Source organism: Schistocerca americana, chromosome 3, assembly GCF_021461395.2.
Source record: "Schistocerca americana isolate TAMUIC-IGC-003095 chromosome 3, iqSchAmer2.1, whole genome shotgun sequence".
NCBI lineage: Eukaryota > Metazoa > Arthropoda > Insecta > Orthoptera > Acrididae > Schistocerca > Schistocerca americana.
In genome coordinates, this window is record NC_060121.1 from 232,647,225 (window position 1) to 232,670,736 (window position 23,512).

At 36.1% G+C, this 23,512-nt stretch overlaps 1 protein-coding gene and 1 non-coding gene across 2 annotated transcripts in view; one reads left to right on the top strand and one right to left on the bottom strand.

The window, feature by feature from the left end:
* LOC124606774 overlaps positions 1-23,512 on the bottom strand; it is a 243,173-nt gene that overhangs the window by 194,952 nt on the left and 24,709 nt on the right. The window contains exon 2 of the mRNA XM_047138830.1: positions 19,295-19,454. Within this exon, the coding sequence (XP_046994786.1) occupies positions 19,295-19,454 (160 nt within the window). The remainder of the gene's footprint in view (positions 1-19,294; positions 19,455-23,512) is intronic.
* On the top strand, positions 6,865-6,939 carry Trnat-ugu. The gene has a single exon. It is a non-coding gene; the product is annotated as a tRNA-Thr (tRNA).

Sequence of the window (23,512 nt, forward strand, 5' to 3'; positions counted from 1 at the left end):
GTCCGGAGCAAGTATGGTGGGTCTGACACACCGGTGTCAATGTGTTCTTTTTTCCATTTCCAGGAGTGTAGCAATAAAATTGGATTGCTTTACTTGAAGATTGGCCCCAATTACATATTCTGCTCTGGGTTCAGTCCAGGCTGTCAACAGCCCTACCCATGACTAACCACTCCCATTCCTATTTCTCTCATCCCTCATTCCATCATGCACAGACTGACCCACATAATCCAGTTACACCTACTGCCCACTTTCTTCACACATAGCCACCCGTTATTATGGCTTCTTCAGCTGTTTTTCTTTTTGATCTCACTGTGTTTTCATGATGATTTCAGTTTGTTTTCCTCTTTCACTATTGGCTCTACTCCATCAGACCTCACCTTTTCTCCTCATACCTTATTCATTTTGTCATTTATAAATATTTTTTCAACAAATTTTTATGTGGTTTTTATCAGCCACTATGGATCCCTGTTTCTTCCATCCATGCAATTATTGAAAAGTTTCTCCATCCCTAGACAGAACCCCTGCCCACATACTGTCCCTGTGTGAGCCTAGCTGATGGAACTCCCCAAATGGGCTGACAATCAAATTAACAATACCTGACTGCAACCTCTCCTTGTAAGATGACCTTTATCTGTTCAAATTCTGTCACTCCATAGCCCAAAACTACTAAGTGGGCAGATTGAGTGCACTAGGATACAAATTACTTTGATGGAGATGAGACTTGTATTGTCAGTGATGTTGTTGATGAAACAATTTTGCAGGAATATGATGATGATGAGTATCAGGTATTTGTGGAGCTTAAGAATAATGAAGTTTCAGAGCTATTTGTAAGTTATGTTGACAATACAGGTAAGGTAAGAGATGTACGTGATGTTGTAAGTGAGAGTCATGGGATACCAGTCCAGTTAAAACAAGTGTTCATTAATGTCATGGAGAGTAATAATCCAAACAGTGGTGATGAGGTATCTGTGAGCCTGGAGACTAAAGGTGAAAACTTTTTGAAGTTTGTTTAGGGCCAGATTGATGATAACTTAGGTAAAGGTGCATTTTGTAATAATTTGGCTGTGGTTAGGCAGAATTTGTATCCCAATTGGTGGAATGAAGTGAAAGAGGATCTAAGCAGGAAGTGCAATTTTGACAACAAGTGATGTTAGTTGTGCCATGTAATCTATTCACTGTGTTCAAATTTTTACCTGACAATATGAGTAATCAAAGTAATGTTATGATGCTTGTAAAGTTGATAAAACCTTATGAAGACACCATCGATGGAGAATTTTATGAAACTGAAAATGGTCTTTTGCATGAAGGATCTGACAACAGAGAGGATGATTGATATTTTGGGTGTCCTTACATTAAAATTAAGTTTGCTCAGGGGGAAGGCAACTGTCTGATACAGATAGCCTAATTTGTGGTATATCCGAACAATTTAGAAACAAGATCAAGTATTGTAAGAATTTTGTGGAAATACCCATTGTAGGTGTAAAGATAAAAGGAGCTACAGGTAAGCAAAGCAAATTGGTAAAATCTCACATACTTTTAAATTTTATTATAGAAGACAAGACTTTGAACATGGATGGTTAGTGATCCCCAGTTTGGAAGAAAATATAATTCTCGGTAAGGATTGGAGAGTGAAAGTTGAGGCTTGTTTTGGATGGAGTGCTGCAGAATTGTTTATTTTGGAACCTAAAAGTAATACTTATGTGAAAACTAATTTCTGTATTTTAAACTGTGGGAAAAGTTGTAACTATCTGCAAAACACTGAGTACCCAGGTGAGTAGCAGATGTTTTATGATGATACAAATTTTGATGAGACTGAAGATTAGGATTTTGTAAGTGTAGTAGATTCTAAAGTGAGGGAAGCTAAAACTCTTAATGATTAACAAAAGGAACAACTTAGGAATTTGTCATTCATCTACAACAACATATACTCTGCTAACCACCAAGCAATGTGTGTTGGAGGGCACAATTCGTGCCAAAGTCGTATTTCCTCCCCCTCTGTTCCACTCGTGGATTGCTCGAGGGAAAAACAAGAGTCTGAACAACTCAGTACGAGTGCTAATTTCCCTTATCTTTGAATGGTCATCATTCCAAAATCTGAATGTTGGTGGTAATAATATATGCTCTACATTCTCGGCAAAGATCAGATTTCAGAATTTAGTGAGCAACCCTTTCCATTTAGTGCATCATCTATCTGCAAGTGTGTCAAAAAAATGTTCAGATGTGTGTGAAATCTTATGGGACTTCACTGCTAAGGTCATCAGTACTTAAGCTTACACACTACTTAACCTAAACACACACACCCATGCCCGAGGGAGGACTCAAACCTCCGCCGGGACCAACAACACAGTCTATGACTGAAGCGCCTTAGACAGCTTGGCTAATCCCGCGTGGCAAGTGTGTTCCACTTCAAACTTTCTATGAGATTTGTAACGCTCTCACAATGGCTAAATGAACCAGTCATGAATCTTGCCACTATTGTTCGAGTTTAGGAATGTGTTCGGTGAAAGACCATGGAAAGTGAAAGGCTATCAGTGCATGCTTTACCTTAGAGATCATCAACCTTTCTTTCTCAAGCCATATAATATAGCATTTTCAGAAAGGAAAGATCCAGAGATAGAAATTGAGAAAATGGAAACATGTGGAGTCATTGAGAAAAGTAAGAGTGCTTGGTTGTGTTAAGTAGAGAAATGGTGGAGTGAGAATTATTTTGGACTCTAGACATCTTAATGAATTTATTATGAGAGAGAATGATCATCCTGAGAAAATGGACTAGCTGTTACACAAATTTGATTGTATAAAATTCATGAGTAATTTGGATTTGTCCTTCGAATTTTGTCAGATTCGACCTGGAGTTGATTCTACAAAGTATACTGCATTTTTTTATGGAGGTAAGTTTTTTCAGTAGTGTGAGATGCCATTTGGACAAAATGTATCTGTAGCTGAGTTCATAAGAGCTCTGTATTCTGACTTGGGGAGTGAAGTAAGTTCAAAATTAATTGTGTAACTGAAAAGACTTGGGAACAAAATTTGAATCTGCTAAGACATGTGTTTTTAAAATTTCAATCAGGAGGCATGACTTTGAAAATAGGTAAGTGTAAATTTGGTGTGGAAGAAGTAAAATTTTTAGGACAGATTATATCTGAGAAAGGAACTGCACCTGATAAAGAGAAACTGGATGCTGTTGCTAACTTTCCTGCTCCTCACAACAAAAAACAGATTACATTATTTTTTGGGTTAACTGGATTCTTTAGAAAATCTTGTAGCAGCCAAGCTTTGAATGCTTTATGCCTGTGTGAACTTTTGAAGAAGAGTACTGTTTGAAATTGGAATCAGGAATGTCAGGATGCTATCAATGAGATCCAAGAACAGTTGTGTCAAAGTTAGATATTGTTTAGACCAGATGTGTCTCTTCCTTTTTGTATTATGACAGATATCAGTGATGTTGGTTTGGATGTTCATTTATTTCAGTAGGTTGAGTTGACGGTATTATTGAACACAGATCACTTGCATTTACTAGTAGAGTATTGCAAAAGCATGAAAAGACATACACTGCAACTGAGAAATAACATTTTGCTGCACATTGGGCATTCAACAAGTATAAAAATTATTTACTAGGTCACAAAGTCATCACCTATACTGATCACAAAGCATTATGTTCACTCCTGGAGTGTAAGCTGTATCATTGCAGAATTACTCATTGAGCCATTCTGGGCTACTTTTAGGGAGTGACTCATCTATAACTTTGGAGAAGGAGAGAAAGAGTTTAAAATTATGTACTTGAGAGGTGTGAAAGAGGAAAAAGAAATCTCGAAAATTTACAAACACATCTGCAGGTATAAAAATCATGATCAAAATTGGAAATTGGTTAAAAATATGTTGAGTAAGAAAGGAGGAGAAAAGACTGAAAAATACTGTAAGGTACACAAGGGTATTTTATTCAGGAGACATAAGACTGACTCAGATGATTGGAAGCTAGGTTGAACAGAACAGTGTATTGATACTTTAATTACTTATACACATGAGAGTTTTGGTCATTGTGGATCAACCAAATGTGTACAAAAGAGTCAAGAAAACACCTATTTTTATAACATAGGAAGGAGAGTCAAGAAGGTAAGTAAGTTTTAGATCAAAGAATTTCAGCATCAGCATCTATCAGGCTACACATACTGCAGACCTTTTGCCAAACTAGATGAAAGATTAGCAAGAGGAGATCAAGGAATAAATTGTTAGCTGAAGCTTGTGAAAAGCATGATATTGCATATAGATACAGTACAGATTTAGTATCTAGACATCAAGCTGATAAAAAACTTCAGTTAGCTGTGAAAGAGAGATTGAATGGTGAAGTTGCCTCACTTTGTGAAAAATTAGTTGCAAATGCTGTTGCAGGAATAATGTATGGAAAGAGAAAAATAGGCATGTTCCTTGTTGAAATTGGGTGGGGGTTGTAAAAATATTAATTCTTGTAAAATTTTTGTCTGATTTTTTAACTGATGCACAAAAAAGAAAAATAAGAATAAAGGAGGAAATTTACTCATAACAGTATGTATCTCTGTTATTAAAATAATTATTGAATACCTAACAAAAAAGAAAGAAAGTTCAGGACTAACAAAACTCAAAGGTAATTTTCTTCAACTACTATTTGCTGCACTACCATACCTAGCAACTATTGGTCCACTAGGAGGTGGAGCAGCTTGTGTTGCAAAAGCAGTAATGGACAAGAAAGAAGGTGATAAGTAATGGACAAGAAAGAAGGTGATAAAGAATTAGAAGAACAAAAAGACATAATTTAGCAATGGAGAAGAAAGCTGGTGCTTGAATAAAAAAAATTGCATAAAATAATCCGTGTGTATCCTAATGCATTAAATAATTTTGACATAGAAAAACCTTCTAAAAAATTGAAAATCAAATACTTTCATAGTGTTTTTATGATTGATGAATCACCTAATCATCCTAGAGTATGTGAATCTGGAATAGTTAATTTACACAAAGGAAAATACAGGATGGTCTGTAACAATGTCATGAAAAAAATAATTGGTGCTCACCATATAGTAGAGATGCTGAATCACAGATAGGCACAACAAAAAGGCTGTCAGAAAGTGAGCTTTAGCTTTTGTCCAACAAAGCCTTCATCAAAAACAGACAAAACACACACACACACAAAAGAAATGCACCTCACACAAACATGTCCGCAGTCTCTGGGTGTTGAAGGTAGTCTGTGTGTGAGCTACATTTCTATGAAAGTGTGTATGTATGTTGTCTATTTTCAATGAAAGCCTTCTTGGCTAAAAGCTCATTTTCTGACAGTTTTTTGTTGTGCCTCTCTGTGACCCAGCATCTCTGCTATATTTTGAGTAGCAACTATCCTTTTCATAACACTGTTGAATAGCTAATTTAGATATGTCTGATCATGCTGGCACACATTGGACCTCTTAATGTAAGAACAAAGTTAAAAATTGTATTTGATTCATTTGAAGGAAATTTTTCTAAAGAATTGATTAATTATCTTGGCTCAAGTGAGCTGTATTGTAATTAACAATTAAAAATTTTAATGAAACAATATGTCATTATTAGTGTCTATTTGTTTAAAACCATTATATAATAATCATAAGTTTAATGATGTTTTGAGTTTAATATATGGACATTAGAATCTTTATAATCAAAAATAGAAAAAATATTTCATAAATTATGCAATTTTAATCCAAAAATAGATTAAATAAATAAACAGGCTAGACAGTGTCCCTTAACAACCCATCAATATCCTGTATCCTGTCCTATCTTATCCTAAGCCTATCCTTGTTCCTTATCATTCTTAATCAAAAGTGTAGCGTGAAAAGTTCAACAGCTTGAGGGGTGGAAGAAAATCACCAGTCATTTCAAAAGAAGATTTGGTGAAGCCCAATGGACATCAAGGTGGATGAACCTTCTCACAACAGAGTGGCATCTGTACTCCAGTGGAGTGGCCACAAAAGGCATCTGATCCCAGTGGGGCAGCCTGATTACATCCTCTGGGGCTAAACACCTCAGTTGTAACCATGTTACTGCAAATGCAGTAGCCAAAGTTGAAACTTCGGCTTGTGAAGCAGTCATGAAGCATGTAACAATTACAAATATACCCCAGTGGGCTAATCCCTCATTGAGTGAGGTCAATGCAAGCAAGCTATCGGATTCTGGGGGACCTGCATCATGTGCGAAACAAAATCGTGAACCTACCAGTACCTCAAAATCCAATCTAAATCATGTTCACAAAATCAGACCAAAGCAGACTTTTAAAATGGGAATGATAAACATACAGACAATGATGAAGGTGGGCAAGCTAAAGCAAGTTCTTGACAGTATGAGAGAACTTGGGATTGGCATACAGGCACCACAGGAAACAAGATTCAGGGACAAAAGCACGATGGAATCAGAGGGATATGTAATTCTGCAAGGGATACTCAGTGTTGGGGGGCTAAACCCACCTTTTATGATTGGCACAGCCTTTGTAGTAGATCATAGATACCTGGATAGTATCACTGAGTGGAAGAGTATAAACAATAGGCTGTCATATCCAACAATGAAAACAGGAAACAAAACCTATACAATAGTCCAGACATGTCAGAAAGAACATACACCATGTCTGAAAGAACAGAAACCATATACATATAAGTATACAGTTCTGGCAACACTGGCCATGACCTTCTTCTTCTGTGTGGATGCAACATACACTCTCCAAACTCTTATGGGACTTGGTAAGAATGTCTTCCACGAGTAATGAGTGTGTTGGTTTGGGACGCTACAAATGTTGTGGGTGGACGTACGAGGTGAGAATGTGGGTCCCGTGGGAGGCGTGTGTGAGGTACTCCCTGCAGTCGCACTATCCTATGTGCCCTCGGTGGCTCAGATGAATAGAGCATCTGCCATGTAAGCAGAAGATCCCGGGTTCGAGTCCCGGTCGAGGCACGCATTTCCCTGTCCCTGTTGATATATTTCAACCCCCGTTAGCAGCTGAAGGTATTAATATCATTCTAATTTCATTCTAACAGCTGCAGGTCATCGACGGTGTCTGTTTTTTCAGACATGTTCAAAAGAACAGACACCATATCCATATAAGTTTGTACTATATGTTATTCTTGTGGGTTCATGTATGTTTGGAAATGGATTGAAACTACATAGTAGATTTGGAAATTGAATTTTTAGCCTACTTTCATTCATAAGATTTATGTTGAAATCCCCACTGACAATTACAGTGGCTCTTTCAGTATAAAGAATGTTAATCAGTGTTTCTAATTGATTAATGAATATGTCTGTATCCCCAGTAGGAGGTCTGTGTACAGCTATGACCATGACTTTTCCCTGTATTTTATGCAACTGTGTAGCTGCTGCTTCAAAATGATTTTCCACATGCAATAATTCAGGTTCACACATTCTTTTGCACCTGATACTTGATTTAGTAAAGATACATGCATCTCCGTTTTTGGCATTTTTTTCTACAGTACTGACTTGCCAGCTTATATAGATGAATATTAATAATACTTAGTTCAAAAGTTCTGCACCAATGCTCCATGATGCACATGCAGTCAATGTTTGCTCCATTCATAGCTACCTCAAGTTCTAGTGGTTTATGTCTACAGCACTGAATATTTACGTTTAAAATTTGCAGGTGACTTGGGTGAGAACTTGTTACAGTTTTATTTACACTTTGTGCTGTCATATTTGTTCCCATGTCCTGATGAGATACCAAAAATCCTTGAGAAGGACAAGTTTCCTGCACCTCTTGCGACATATCTGTACAATGGGCTGTGGTGAGCTGCTTGTTGCTGCAATTGGCACTGCTGCTAATGTCCTTAATACTGCCATTTCTGTTGTTGTTGATGATGGTGATGCTGTTTCTGACATTTCAAATGTTGGTTCTGCCACTACTGCTGTGCTTTCTTGTGAACTTGGAGTCTTCTTGTTTTTCTTATTTTTGTCTAAAACAATATTTGAATGATGAGGACCTATAGTCCTCTTGTTGTTCAAATTGTTGTCCACTGTTCTTTCTGTTAATATGTCTTTTAATGTGCTTTCGTTGTGGAGTCTGGCAATGTTGATGTAATTATCATTTTGTTTTTGAATTTCTTTTAGCGGTTTTTTATTTTCTTTATTTCAGGTTTGCCAGGTATCTTTTCCCCAAGCCATTCAGGTGAAGTCTGTGTGTGTCTGCAAATTTTTGATAACTGATGGTTGGCCCTTGTTATTTCCACATTTACATATGATCATATTACAACACCATGGCAATACAGAATATTGACCATTACTACATTTGTGTGATTGAGGTTTCTCAGAAACTGTTTAAGATCACATGTAGCACTCGCTGATTTATCATAGCTCTCACTGCATACTCCAGCAACATCTTTAGCTTTTAACCAAGGATATTCTACTTATCAATTATCACAAACATTTATTATTATATGAAAACATGTTGCTTTTCTGAAAAACATTTATCATAGGTATTCTGAAATACAAGCGAAAGTTTGGATCCATTTATTATTTTCTAAATTTAATTAATAAAATTTAAATTTAAATTTTTATAGACCAGATTGACAGATTTTTTTCCTTTTTTTCTCTACCCACCTCAGAAGCACACCTGGAAATTTTCTCATAGTTTATTTGAGTAATCTGGTTTTGTAATATTCCTAAGAGTGTGTCTAAAACTGTTTGATTATAGACCTGAATTTGTTTTTCATGAAATCTGAAATGTACTAAAAATTTGTAAATGAAATAAAAAATACATAGTAGAAATCCTAGTGACAGCAAAAAATTAAGAGTGTAAATATTTTATCTATACAGTCATCTAGTGCAGGGCAACAAGAAAAAGTAGTATTTATTTATACACATTCTTACTTAGTATAAGGAAAAATGAAGCTTGTGCATAATTTATTATTAAAGTGTTGGAGCTGTTACTCCTATAATTTTAATTAAACTAATGAAAAATTGTCTCGATAAATGGAAGCAGTTAAATCTAAGAAGTGTAAAATTAATGAAGTGGAGAAGTCAATTGATAACTTTCATTCACACAAATATACAGAGGGTAAGTATAAGAAGTCATGTAAGTAATGTTTTGCTGAATGTAACAAAAAAATTTACAACGGTAACAAATTCTCTGTTTATGTGGAAAATATGTCACATAAAAATTTTATGAGAATCACTTTAGACAAATTTAGGAGATGAAGATTCATATATGTTATTGTCAATGAAAAATGGTGAGTGCAATAATTCAACAAAAATGTATTAGTTGTCAAAAAATTAAAAATTTTAGTTGTTTCTACTTAAATACTACATCCAGGGACATGTTCTCAAGTAGATACGAGATTTGTCAATGAGAAGATAGACAAAAAAGATGTGGAACAGAAATAATTTTAAAAAGTCTGAAAACCGTTTACTGACAAACAGACACACAAAAATAAACGCAAATAAAATTTAAGTAGTTACTACATTTAGCTATTTTATGAAACTCTCATTCTCCAAAAACCTCACAAAATTTTGTCTAGGTAAATGGAACAGATTTTGAGATAATACACAATTGCTCAACTTGATTGTTGTAGAAGGAATAATTGAAAAGTATATAGCAGATTTATAAAATATGAATTAATTAATTTAATTATTTCCCACAACTTACCATCCCCCTATAAGAAATTTCAATAATATGAATGTAACTGAGCTCAAAGCATTAGCTAAAAATCTTGGCTAGAGGCTACGGCAAATTAAACAAATCAGAATTGTTTAATTTAATGTCTGAAGGAAAATTTAGTTATAATATAATTGTGTTACAGGATTTTCCATCTCATCCAAAAATATTCCAAAAGACCAGATCATGGCCAAAACATGTATCTTGTATAAATTATTTTTACAGATTTGATGATGATGTCTTTGAAAAAACTCAACCACTGGACAAGAAAAAATAGTGAGACTAGATCAGATTTACATATTTATTAGTAAACTATATGAGCAAGAAAAAGAGGACAAAGGCCTAAAAAGCATTTATTTTAGATTAAAGAACTAAAATCTAAATTAATGAAATATTTAAAGCTTGATCTGTTGAGTATAAAAGTGCCTTTAATGATGTTAATATTAGGAAACCTGATGTCACTTGTGAGAAAACAGCTTATTTAATGAAAGCACTCAATTCTATGGTGCAAGCAGCTAAAAAGAGATCTGATTTTAGAAAAGGAGATAAGTAGAATACAAAAAGCTCAAATACAAAAATGTTTCATCCAATTTCTGCAAGATATAAAGCATCAGATAACACTGAACAATCTGTTCAAGTTTTGTGCAGTAAAATAACAGATATATTAAAATATGATGAATCTATTGATATAATAGACACTTCATTTAATATTCAAATGTTAGCAATACCTAGAGGCAGAGGTGATAGGGGTAAGAAAATAATAATTTTAGTTGATTATATAAAGACTAAAAGGTGTATCACAAAAATTAATAATAATGGCAATCTATGTTGTGGTAGAGGAATAACAGTGGCATTAACATATCACACAAATATTACCTTGGGCAGAGAACTAACTACAAACAATATAAAATGACTTGAGTTGGTGATAATTACAATTTGTGGAAAGAGTTAATTGATATATTATGCAATCAATTAGGAGAATATAATGAAGAAGATGGATTTACTCTTGATGACATTTAAAATGTTGAAAAATTATTATATATCCAAATAAATATTGTATGTCCTGAGAATTTCAAGTTCATTATCTATCTTGGCCCTGAGAAAAGAGTCAAGAAGTATCTGTACAAAAATCATTACCACTTTGATGTAATTAACAGTATGACAGCTTTCTTAGGATCATCATATTATTGTAGTATATGGAATGAGGCATGTAAAAACAAGAAAACACACACAGCTGTAAAATAGAGAGAAAAATCTGTATACTGTGCAATGGTGCAGACCACAATCCTGCAAAAAGTAAGATATATGCTGTTATAATAAAGAATGCTTAAAAATCACCAAGAAGTTTGTGATATAGGTTATAAATGTAGAGAATGTATGTGCATTTGTTTGAGAGCTAAAAAATACAGATGTGGCTTTGAATGATGTAGAAGCTGTGAACAAAAAGTAAAAATTAAAAATCATAAATGCTATATGCAATACAAATCGCAAAAAGGTGGTATTTGTGAAAGAAACTTTTTGAGGAATTTATAGTCAAAGGTTGATTAAACTATGGTAAAGACAGTTGTTGTATTAATGAAGAATTCAAAGATTACTATGTTTTCCAATGTTTTGTATGTAATAAAATAGTAACAGGCAAATAGTTTAAACGATGTGAAAAAGTATTCCCAATGAGACTTAATTGTAGCTGTACTGAAAGATACATGTGGTTTCATTATGTAGCTTAACAAGAAACAGGAATACATATTCAAAATCACATAATAGTTCATAATTTTAATGGAGATACTTTTTATAAATTTAAGACAAATGGTGAATTCAGTAGACGGATGATATCTGAAGAAAACAGGTTGTTGTTGTTGTTTTTGGGAAGGAGACCAGACAACGAGGTCATCGGTCTCATCGGATTAGGGAAGAACGGGGAAGGAAGTCGGCTGTGCCCTTTGAAAGGAACCATCCCGGCACTTGCCTGGAGCAATTTAGGGAAGTCACGGAAAACCTAAATCAGGAAGGCCGGACGCGCGATTGAACTGTCGTCCTCCCAAATGCGAGTCCAGTGTCTAACCACTGTGCCACCTTGCTCGGTTGAAGAAAACAGGAATTATACATTTGTAGCTCATTATGGCAAAGGTTATGATTCACAATTCATTCCAAAGTACTGTATTGCAGATACAATAAAACTATATTTATCTACACAGAAACTAAATTAATGTTATTGGAGATAAAAAATTACATCTAAAATTATAGATAGCAGTAATTTGGTACAAGATACTATTGCTAGATTTCCAAAAAAATTTAATTTGGAAGAACTAATGATATGTTACTTCCCATATTTGTTCAAGACACAGGAAAATTAAAATTATATAGGGCCAATTCTTGATATTGAATATTATTGTGTTGACACTTGAAGCCAAAAGAAAGACAAGGCATAATTAAAAAGTTAAAGAAAATTGTGTGTCAAAAATGAACAAAAAAAGTTATTGAGGCTGTATGGCTATATACAGATCTAAATGTTTGTGTGAAGGAAGAAGTTGATAAAGATAGAAAGAAAATTGTAGTAAAGAATCCATAGCTTGGTTAAAAAGTTTAAACAATAATAATATTCAGTGCACTCTTAATGGTGGTGATGTAAGTATAGCTGGAGGTAAAGTAGATGGTTTTGATAAGGAAACCAATAAAGTTTTTAAGAAATGTTTTAAAGATGAGACAATAAACAACAAAAACAGAGAATCAACACATGACTTGCATCAGAAGAAATTAACAATTACATAAATATGAAATGCTGGCGTAATTTAGTGAATTTGTGGGAATGTGACTGGCTTAACTCAGTAAAATACAAAAAACTTAAGAAATTAAAACAGTTACCTGAAGTTGTCAAGACTTTGAATGCAAGAGATGCTTCTTATGGCAGATGAACAAATATGATAAAATTGACAGCTAAACCAGATGGCATAAAGACAAAAATAAATTTTGATAATCTGTGTAGTCTTTATCTAACTGTATAATATAGTGATTATTATCCTGAGTAACATGAAACAAAGATATATATAGATTAAGATATTGCCCTAAGAAATGGAAGGATTTATAAAATGTAAAGTATTGGGACCCAGAGGATTGTATCATCCAGTTTTATTAGTATGAATGAAGACCAATAAAAATGAAAAACTGTTGTTTCCTTTGCATGTAAAACATGCAAAGAGGAAATAAATAAATATAATCACAATGATGATGAAAGAAGTTTTATTGGAACTTGGGTAACTGATGAAGTGAAGAAAACTGTTGAAAAAGGATATAAAATTTTAAATGTCTATGAGGTATGGGATTTTAGAAATAAAACCAACAAGCTCTCTAAAAATTATGTAAAAAATTGTAGGAAAATGAAATTAGAAACTAGTAAACATGATTTTCCAAACAATAAGATGTATACCAAAGAAGTGAAAGAAAAATTGGATGATGACATAGATCTTGATAAGATAAAAAAGAATTAAGGAAAACAAGCTGTTGCAAAAATATGTCTTAATTCATTTTGGAGAAAATTTGAACAAAGACAAAATATGAGAAAAACTGAGTATGTTACAAATTTACAACAATTTTATGAGATACTACAGGAGGATCAATCAGATAATAAAGTTTTATTTTCATTAATGAGAATATGGTAGAGATAAAGTACAGTTTCAAGGATTATTATGTAGAAAATAATACAGCTGCAAATATTTTTATAACAGTATTCACAACATCAAATGCAAGGTTTAGGTTGTTTGATAGGTTAGACAATACAGGAGAAAATGTTATGTATTTTGATATGGGCAGAGCAGTATACTTTGATGATTGTGAAGTCAGTGCAGAAAAAACTTGTATGTTAGGTGGATGGCCAGATGAGTTAGGAGATAGTAAATGGATTACAAATTGGGCTTTGAGTGGAGATAAGGGTCATTATTCTGAAAAAAAAAAAAAAACATTAAAAGCGCAGTGATGGAGATGAAGGGCTTCACTTTAAACTATAAACATATTCAAAAGTTGATTGATGAATAAATGATAAAATTAACTGGGAGTGAAGAGAAAGGAAAATACAACTAGAATATAAGCAGGTAACCAGAGATGTTGATACTAAAAATCTAATCAACAAACTGGTTAAGAAAGAATTCTAGTGATAAAAGAGTAGTTCTAAAAAATTATGATACAGTGCATTATGGATATTAAAATTAATTTAATTCATTATTTCATTTATTTTAATGAATTAAAATTAAAATAAGTTTTCTATAACTTCTATGGAAGCTCAAAAATAATGAAAATTAATTTCATGATATAGAATTACTACTTTAATTTTTAAATTCAAAATTGCCTTCAATTTAAAATTTTTATATTAGAGCTCTTACTTGCTGCTGCCCTGCCACTGCTGCCTGGTTCACTATTAGTGTTTTTGAGCTATCCATTTCTAATTTTTTTTTCAATACTATTACATTTACCACAACCTCAGAAACTTCCACCCTCAACCACCATGGAGAGTCCAGAACATAAACAGACCCAAAACACTTTCATGAACATTTCCTCCAGTTTCATAGAAGTATCAGTCCTTTCCATGGGCCATACCTTTGACCGTAGTCACAAATTCATTCATGCTGTACTTGTTAATGACCTTCTCCATTTCTCCTCCTCTCTACAAGAGAAACACAGTTTTTCGTCAACACTCCTACCAATACTGAACCCTGCCTGATTCATTTCAGTCCTTTATCCAACCAGATCCACCCCCACTGACCACATGTCATCCCTTGTTAACTCTCCAGAGTTTCCTAACCACAAACAGTCTGACCATCCTTTCGCATATTCCTCAACATGGAAACCAACTTTACATCCACAGAAAAAAGTGCACTCCACCACCTAAAAACTGATCCTGACCTTATAATTCTACCTGTCGACAAAGGCTCCATCACTGTGGATGTGAACCACAGGGATTACCTGGTGGAGGGTCTCTACCAATTGTCAGATAACATCCTCCTACAAACTCCTATACAATGACCCCACTCCAGAAATCCAGCAGGATTTTAGATCCTTAGGTCCACCCCAGAACCTCTCCTTTAATTCTGTCTCCAATCACATCCCCCCCACCACCACCACAGTTCACTGCCTACACGCCTACATTCTACAGGCTTCCTATAGTCCATGAACTCATTCATCCTGGATGTGCCATTGCTTATGTTTACTGTGTCTTCACTGAGAGAACCTCTATTCTCATGGATCAGCACATTTAATCTATTACCCGCAACCTACCCTCCTATATAAAAGATATCAATCATTTCCTCCTCCACATCTCCACCACTTCTGATCCTTTATCAAAAAAAACATGTTACAGAAATGGACACCCACATGGCACCATCTTATGCCAACCTGTTCATGGGTCATTTAGAGGAATCCTTCATAACCACCCAGAATCACAAACCCTTCATCTGGTTCAGATACATTGCCATATCTTCATGATCTAGACTGAGAGTGAGGACTCCACATTGCTCCAGAACCTCAACACCATTTACCATCTTCAGTTCGTCTGGACATCTTTAACCCACCAGCCACCTTTCTCAATGTTGACCTCAACATAAAGGATGGATACATCAGTACCTTAAACCACATCAAACCCACCAAGCACCAGCAATACCTCCACTTTGCGCTTTGACAGCTGCCACACATTCCATACCAAGAAGCCCCTTTGTACAGCCTAGACACCCATTGTCACTGTGTCAGTAGTGAAGAGCAGACCCTCTCCAATTATGCAGAAGCCACCTTGAGGCTTTCACAGACCAAAATTAACTTCCCAACCTCATTCATAAACAGATCTCCCATGCCCTGTCTCTGCAGTCACCTAGCACCTCCCACACAGCCACTGTCCAACCATAAAGGAGCACTCCTCTCATGACTCAGTCCCTCACAGGGTTAGAGCAACTAAATCACTTCTCGACCAGGGGTTTGATATCCTCTACTGAGGAATATCCTACCCACTATCCCATCCCATAATGGTTTTCTGCCAACCACCAAAGCTACACAACATCCCTTGTCCATCTGCATTCCATCCCTGCTTACTGCCCCTTGCCTAATGGATCATATACCTGCAATAGACCGACTTGCAAGAGCTGTCCCATACATCAACCAACTATCAACTGCTCCAGTCCTGTCACACGCATCTTCTACATCACCAAAGGCAAGGTTACCTGTAGAAGCAGATATGTGATCTACAAACTAGTATCTAACCACTTTGCTATTATGTGAGCATGACAATTAACAAGTTGACAGTCTGCATAAATGGCCACTGCAAATTGTGGCCAAGAGACAGCTGGACTATGCAGTTGCAGACATATCTGCTTGTATCTGTATATGTGCAGATGGATATGTGTGTGTGTGCGTGAGTGTATACCTGTCCCTTTTTCCCCCTAGGGTAAGTCTTTCCACTCCCGGGATTGGAATGACTCCTTACCCTCTCCCTTAAAACCCACATCCTTTCGTCTTTCCCTCCCCTTCCCTCTTTCCTGATGATGCAACCGTGGGTTGTGAAAGCTTGAATTTTGTGTGTGTGTTTGTGTTTGTTAGTGTCTCTATCAACATACCAAAGCTTTCATTTGGTAAGTTACGTCATCTTTGTTTTTATTGTTGTTGTTGTTGTTGTTGTTGTTTTTGTTGTCTTCAGTCCTGAGACTGGTTTGATGCAGCTCTCCATGCTACTCTATCCTGTGTTTTTAGATATATATATAATAACAAAGTAGTAACTCCAGAAGGTAGAAATGATTTACAGAATGACCTTTGAAAAGTTCCTCTGCACTTTCTGAGTAATCGGTGCTGCAGAATTGATATGCTTCTACTGCTGTATAAAAGGTAATTAAGATTTTCTGGTGATATGACCACTGGGCAATTGATCAATTATATGCCATTAGCTTGTGTGCACATATTGTTTTTGCAGTTTCCAAAATGTTTTTTTCACATCTTGAAGTTTTTACAACGGAACAAAGACAAAACCATTATACCACTGTGGTTCCATTATATCTCCACACCAAACAAAGCCCAAAGACGTCCACCCCCACCTTCAATGATGTCCCTAAAAAAAAGAATATCCTCTTATTTTTTACTAAACTCATTGCTGATATGGCTACTTTGAAATCTCTCAAAAAATTGTCATGAGACAGCGACCTTGCAGAGTCTATGTATACATGTTTGCAACAATGTCATTCATTTTTCTTTTTAACACAGAAAACTAATTAAATAAATTTCATTTTAACAATGTCAAACGCAAAATATAGTGCTGCCAGGTAGCATGTCAACTTAAACTTGAAGTAGCCTTCTCCACGGCAAATTCATGAAACATACATGAACAGTATTTCACAGGTACAATATTTCACATGATCTATTGATTATACTTCTCAGTTTGGAGTAATCACAACAAGTCTCAATGTATACTTTTATTTTAAACTGTGGTAGAATCTGCTCACTGTTATGTTTCACCTCCAGAGAATTGATAAATGGTGCAAGCTTAGGCAGCTGACCCTGAACATAAATAAATGTAATGTGCATACACTGGAAAAGAAATCCAATACTATATAGTTATACTATCGATGAAAAACTGCTGGAAACAGTATCTGCCATAAAATATCTAGGTGTAACTATCCAGAGTGACCTTAAGTGAAATGACCACATAAAGCAAATAGTGGGAAAGGTAGATAACAGACTCAGATTCATAGAAAGAATCTTAATGAAATGTAACTCATCCTCAAAGAAAGTGGCTTATAGGGTGCTTGTTCAACTGATTCTTGAGTATTGTTCATCTATTTGGGTTCCCTACCATATAGGACTGATAGGAAGAGATAGGGAAGGTCCAACAAATAGCGACACATTTTCATCATGAGGTCATTTAGTTGACACAAGAGCATCATGCTCAACAAACTCCATTGGTAGATGTTACAAGACAGGCATTGTGAATCATGGAGATATTTACTATTGAAATTTCGAGAGAGCACTTTGCGGAAAAAGTCAGACAACATATTACTTTCTCCCACATACATCTTTGAGTAATTACCATGAGGAGAAAATTTGAAAAATTAGAACCAATACAGAGGCTTCTTCCATGCACCATTCACAAGTGGAAGGGCTCAGTTAGTGATAAAAAAAATTACCCTCCATGACACATTATTAGGAGGCTTGCTTAGCACGATGTGATTGTAGAGGTACCCAATCAATAGCAGGGATACCTGTGACAGCAGCCATGTGATCTATAAGCTAAGCTGTAACCACTGTGTTGCTTTCTACATGGGCATCACAAATAGCAAGTTGTCTGTTTTGCGTGAATGGCCACTGCCAAACTGTGTTCAAGAGACAGCCGAATCACTCAGTTGCTGAAAATGCTATCCAACACAATGTGCTTTAGTTCAGCGACAGTATCACAGCCTGTGCCATTGCTATCCTTCGAACGAAAATCAGCTTTTCTGAATTTCAGAGGTGGGAACTCTCTCTACAAAATTTCCTTCACTTCCATAACTCCCCTGCTTCCAACTTTCGATAAACTCTGCCCCCCCCCCTGCACCCCCCCCCCCCCCCACTACCAATGCCTTCTGTTCCACCAATGCACTTACTAGTCTTTTCCCTTTCTCTATAACTCTTCTCTTCCCTCTTCCATCCTCCATCATAGCTTCCTGACTCTGCACTTACTAGCTCTATCCTGTCCATGCCGCAACACTGATGGCTCTCACAGCAGCGCTTCTTTTCCCACGCCTACCCCACATCTCTCCCATTCCACACCAGTAGCCATCATGTGTGATTCATCCATGTGAGTGCGTGTTTTCTGCTTCTGAGGAAGGACTTTTTGCCCAAAAGTTAAAAGTTTAGCAGTGTTTTCATCACATCTCTCTGTAACACAATGCCTTCTTAATGTATTCTTTTCGTATTGTTATTTCATCCTGAACATTTCACTGTTTGTTTTAAACTTGGCATCTGTCATTTTTTCTAATTTTGTGCTGGTCATAAGCAAACGTTCCTGACACGGTACACCAAAACTTTTCTGAAAGTGGTTATAACTGTGTGACACATATTATACTAAACAATGTAAAACACTGGATGGAATGTAACATTATGAAAAGGATAGTTGTTTCTCACCATATAGCTTAGATGCTGAGTCATAGATAGGCACAACAAACAAACTGTCATAAAATAAGCTATCGGCCAATACAGCCTTAGTCAAAAATAGACAACAGACACACACATTACTCACACAAATGAAACTCACACACACATGTGTGTGTGCACATACATACATGCTCATTTGTATTGTTACTTTCTACTGGTCTCTCTACTTCTCAGAAATAGCTCTGTTTGGTGAACTGCCATCTACTCAGATGTACTCAGTTGAGATTTAAAAAAAATTACTGCAAGGTTTTCAAACAGTGCTGGCAATATCTCTTCAGTGAAAAGTCAATTATCAAGTATTCAATCTAGAAACCAATAGTTTGAAATTCTACTGTTGTTTTAGAAATACATTGTAAGAATCATAATTACTGGTGACAGAAAGTTACAATTTAAAGAATCCTGGAAAAACATCATTAGAGAACTCTAAGAACACAAGAAATATGAGCTCTTAAGTGTGCATTTGCTGATGTTCAACAAATTATAAGTTTTACTTACCAAATACATTGATGGTAGTTATTGCTTGATATGTTATCTTTTGAGTATCAATAGCTCTTAATATCCAATTTCCTGTAGCATTCACACTGAGATTTTTGGCATGGAAACCACATATACCAACACTAAGATCATTTCCCCAGTAGTCAACACCATATTCAACCTTTCAAAAGAGAAAAAGTTCCTTCAAAAATATTATATATGTGGCTTCTCAAAAATTATGCTGTTGTTGTGGTCTTCAACTGAAAGACTGTTTTGTTGTAGCACTCCACACTACTCCATCCAACAGAAGCTTCTTTATCTCTGCATAGCTACTGCATGCTGAATCTATTTGAACCCAATTACTATGTCAAGCCATGTGCACACTCTACGATTTACAATCTCCCCCCCCCAGCCTGTCCCTCTCCATCCTCTCTCCCACTATCATGTTCTGACTGTGCACCTTCCATTCACTGCCAAAATTGCAATTCCTTGATGAGACAGAAAATGTTCCATCAATTGGTACTTCATTTTAGTTAGGTTGTGCTATAAATAACTCTTCCCACTTTGAATCAGTACCTCAACATTAGTTATTCATTCTATCCATCTAATATTAAGAATTCTTCTGTAGCAGCACATTAGAAAAGTTTTTATTCCTTTCTTGTCTGAACTGTTTATTATCAGCACCTCCACACAAGGTCACACTCCTGACAAAAAACTTCAGAAAAATTTATTGCAACACTTATGATATTAACTAATTTCTAGACAATCACCATATCTGAATGGTTAGCATCACTGCCTGTGGTGTTGGAGAACCTCAGTTTCATTCCCAATAGCTCCTCAGTTTTGTTCTGAGGTTAGAAAGGTATGGTATGGAGTTCAGTCAGCAGTGTCACAATCAGAATTCATCTTCTGGGAACAAATGCAGGAGGGATTGGCAACATTCTGATAACATGTCCCTTGGTAATAGATTGCTCCTTGTACTGCTCTGTAGGCAATACTCAGTAAGCCAAAGCAGGCCTAAGGCCTCATAGGTGTGTGTTGTTTGTTTATTAACAAATTTCTCTTTTCCAGAAATTATTTTCTTGCTACTGCCAGTTAACATATTCTATCCTCTACACTTCATACATCTTTAGTTATTCTGGCACCCAAACAACAGAACTCATCTACTACTTTGAGTGTTTTTGTTCCTTATCTTATTCCTTCAGCATCACGTGATGTAACATGATGACATTCATTACCTTTCACTTTTGATGATGTTTAATTTACAAACTCTTTTCAAAATATTATCCATTCTATTCAACTTCTCTTCCAAGCCATTTGCTGTCTCTGACAGAATTACAATGTCATTAGCAAACCACAAAGTTTATATTTCTTCTCCCTGAATTTTAATTTCTTTTTGTAATTCATCCTTGCTTTCCTTCACAAATTGCTCAATGAACAGGCTTGAATTATGTCAGAGGGAGGTTACACCCATGTCTCACTCCCAGCTCAGTTACTGTTCCCCTTTTGTGTCTTTTGACTCTTGTAAATGCAATACAATTCTTGTGCAGCTTTAGAAAAACTTTTTGTTCCCTGTATTTGATTCCTCTTACTTTCATAATTTCATGGCGTGAAACTGTTCCAGTCACCACTACTGGTATCTAAAGCTTTCTTTCAATCTCTAAACACTGTAAATGTAGGTTTGCCTTTCTTTGACCTATTTTCTGAGATAAGCAGTAGTGCCCATATTGCCTCACAAGTTGTACATTGCTCTTAAAATGAAACTGATCTTCCCCAAGATCAATTCCTAGCAGTTTTTCCATTCCTCTGTATGTAATTAATATTAGTATTGTACAACCATGACTTATTAGTGGGGCCAATGTTAGTGTGCAGACACTCAAGAAGCTAAAATTTAGGGTAGCAATGCAGAATCAGAAATGCAGAAGTCCATTTTTGTATGTTCCTATACAAAGGAAAATAGAGGCTATATGCCACAGTTTAATTCTTGTACCAATGACAAGATGTGTGATATTGATATTACTATCAGTGGAGTTGAGGAACAACCAAAATAACTAAAGTTGAACAAAGTTCCACAGCCTGAAGGAATCCCTATCAAATATTATACCACAATGCAGCTAAGTTAGCCACTCTTTTAAGCTTAACCCACTGTAAAAAGAAAAAGGTCAATAGTAGTTGGACGAAAGCACAGCTCATACCTATCTACAACATGGACAGCAGAAGTGGTCCACAAATCTACTGAACAATATCCTTGATATCCCCAAGTTGATGAATTTTAGAAGATATCCTGAATTCAAAAGTAATGAAGTAACTCACGGAACAGAGTTACCTCCGTAATGGATCAAGACTCTCAAGAAGAAAAGTATTGGACTCAGTATGACACTCATGCTTTTTATCAAAAGTATGATTATATGAAGTATCAAGCAAAAGTTTTGACTAGATTAAGGGTTTCCTTGTGAAAGGATGCAACATCTTGTCTCAGATGAAGAGTCAGTGACACATGTAGGGGTAGCTTCTAGTGAGCCCCAGTGAAGAGTGTTGCAACCATTGCTGTTCATGTTCTATATTGATTAACTTGCAGGCAATATTAATATTGACATCAGACTTTTTGCAGATGTTGCTGTTATCTATAATAAGGTAGCAGCCAAAAAATATCACACAAATACTGAATAATGATGACGTTATGAAAAGGATATATTGCTACTCACGACATAGAGGAGACACTGAGTTGCAGTCAGGCACAAAAAATAGACTGCTATATACCTAACCTTCAGGCCCAAATGCCTTCTTCTAAAATAAAAAACGCACACAATCATAACTCACATGCACATGACTATTGTCTCTGGCCACTGAGGTGGACTGTGTTCAGAAACTGTGCCTAACAAGAGGAGAAATCTGTGGGTGGTGGGAGTAAGGAGGAGGCTGGGATGGGCAGGGATAGTGAGAATGTGTGGGGGACAATGCAGATAGGTAGGTAAACAACAGGTACTAATGAAGGTTGAGGTCAGGGGGAGGGGGGGAGGGCGGTTACAGGGACATAGGGGAATGCTGCAGGGAGAGTTCCCACCTATGCAATTAATTCAAAGAAGCTGGTGTTGGTAGGAAGGATCTAGATGGTGCAGGCTGTAAAGCAGTCACTGAAGTAAAGCATATTGTGTTGTGCAGCATGTTCAGCAGCTGGGTGGTCCAGCTGTCTCTTTGCGACAGTTTGTCAGTGGCCATTCATGTGGACAGACAGCTTGTTGGTTGTCATGTTCAGGTGGGATCTCTACCTGCAATACGTCCTGTGTTCCTGTAACCCCACTGGCTTGAGCCTTCACTAATCCTCTCTTTCACCCACCTATCCTCTTCTCTGCTCCCACTCTAACACTACACAGCCTTCTAGCCTACCAATGCAACCCCTAACCATTTTCCGTTCCTCCACTTCTCTCCTTTTCCACTCCCTTTCCCTGACCCCAAGACTCCCAACTACACCCTGAAGCCTTACCCTCTCCCTATCATGTCCCTGCATGCTCTCACAAGCAGCATTACAACTTCTCTCAACCCCACCTTTTTTATCCTTTGTCCTTCTCACCCCCACCAGCCATGGACTGCTTCCTCCATTAGGTGTAGTTACTGTACACAGTCCATTTGGTTTCAGCAGCCAGAGACAGTGGTCATGTGCGTGTGAGTTGTGCTTGTGTGAGATGCGTGTTTTCCACGCAATCTTTTGTTGTGCCAGTCTGTGACTCAGTGCCTTCTCTATATGGTGAGCAGAAATCTATTCATTTCATAATACTGTTGTTACTTCATCCTGGATTTTCTATTATTTGATTTTCCAGAAGTATTGCATATGATCTTAATAAGATTTCAAAGTGACACAATGATTGGTAACTTGTTTTAAATGTTCAGAAGTATAAAACTATGCATTTCACAAAAAAAAAGAAATGTTGTATACTATGACTATCATATCAACGAGTAACAGATGCAGTCTGTCATCTCATATCAATAACTGGGTGTAACAATTAGTAACAATGTGAAATGGATGACATACAAGTTCATTCATGGCTAAATCTGGTGGCAGACTAGTTCATCTGTAGTATATTAGGGAAATGTAATCTGTCTACTAAGAGATTGCTTATGAAACACTCATGAGCACCATTCTACAATACTATACTGTTCAAGTATGTGGGACCTATATTAAATAGGACTAACAAGGCACAATAAACATTTACAAGGAAAGGAAACACGTACAATCACAAA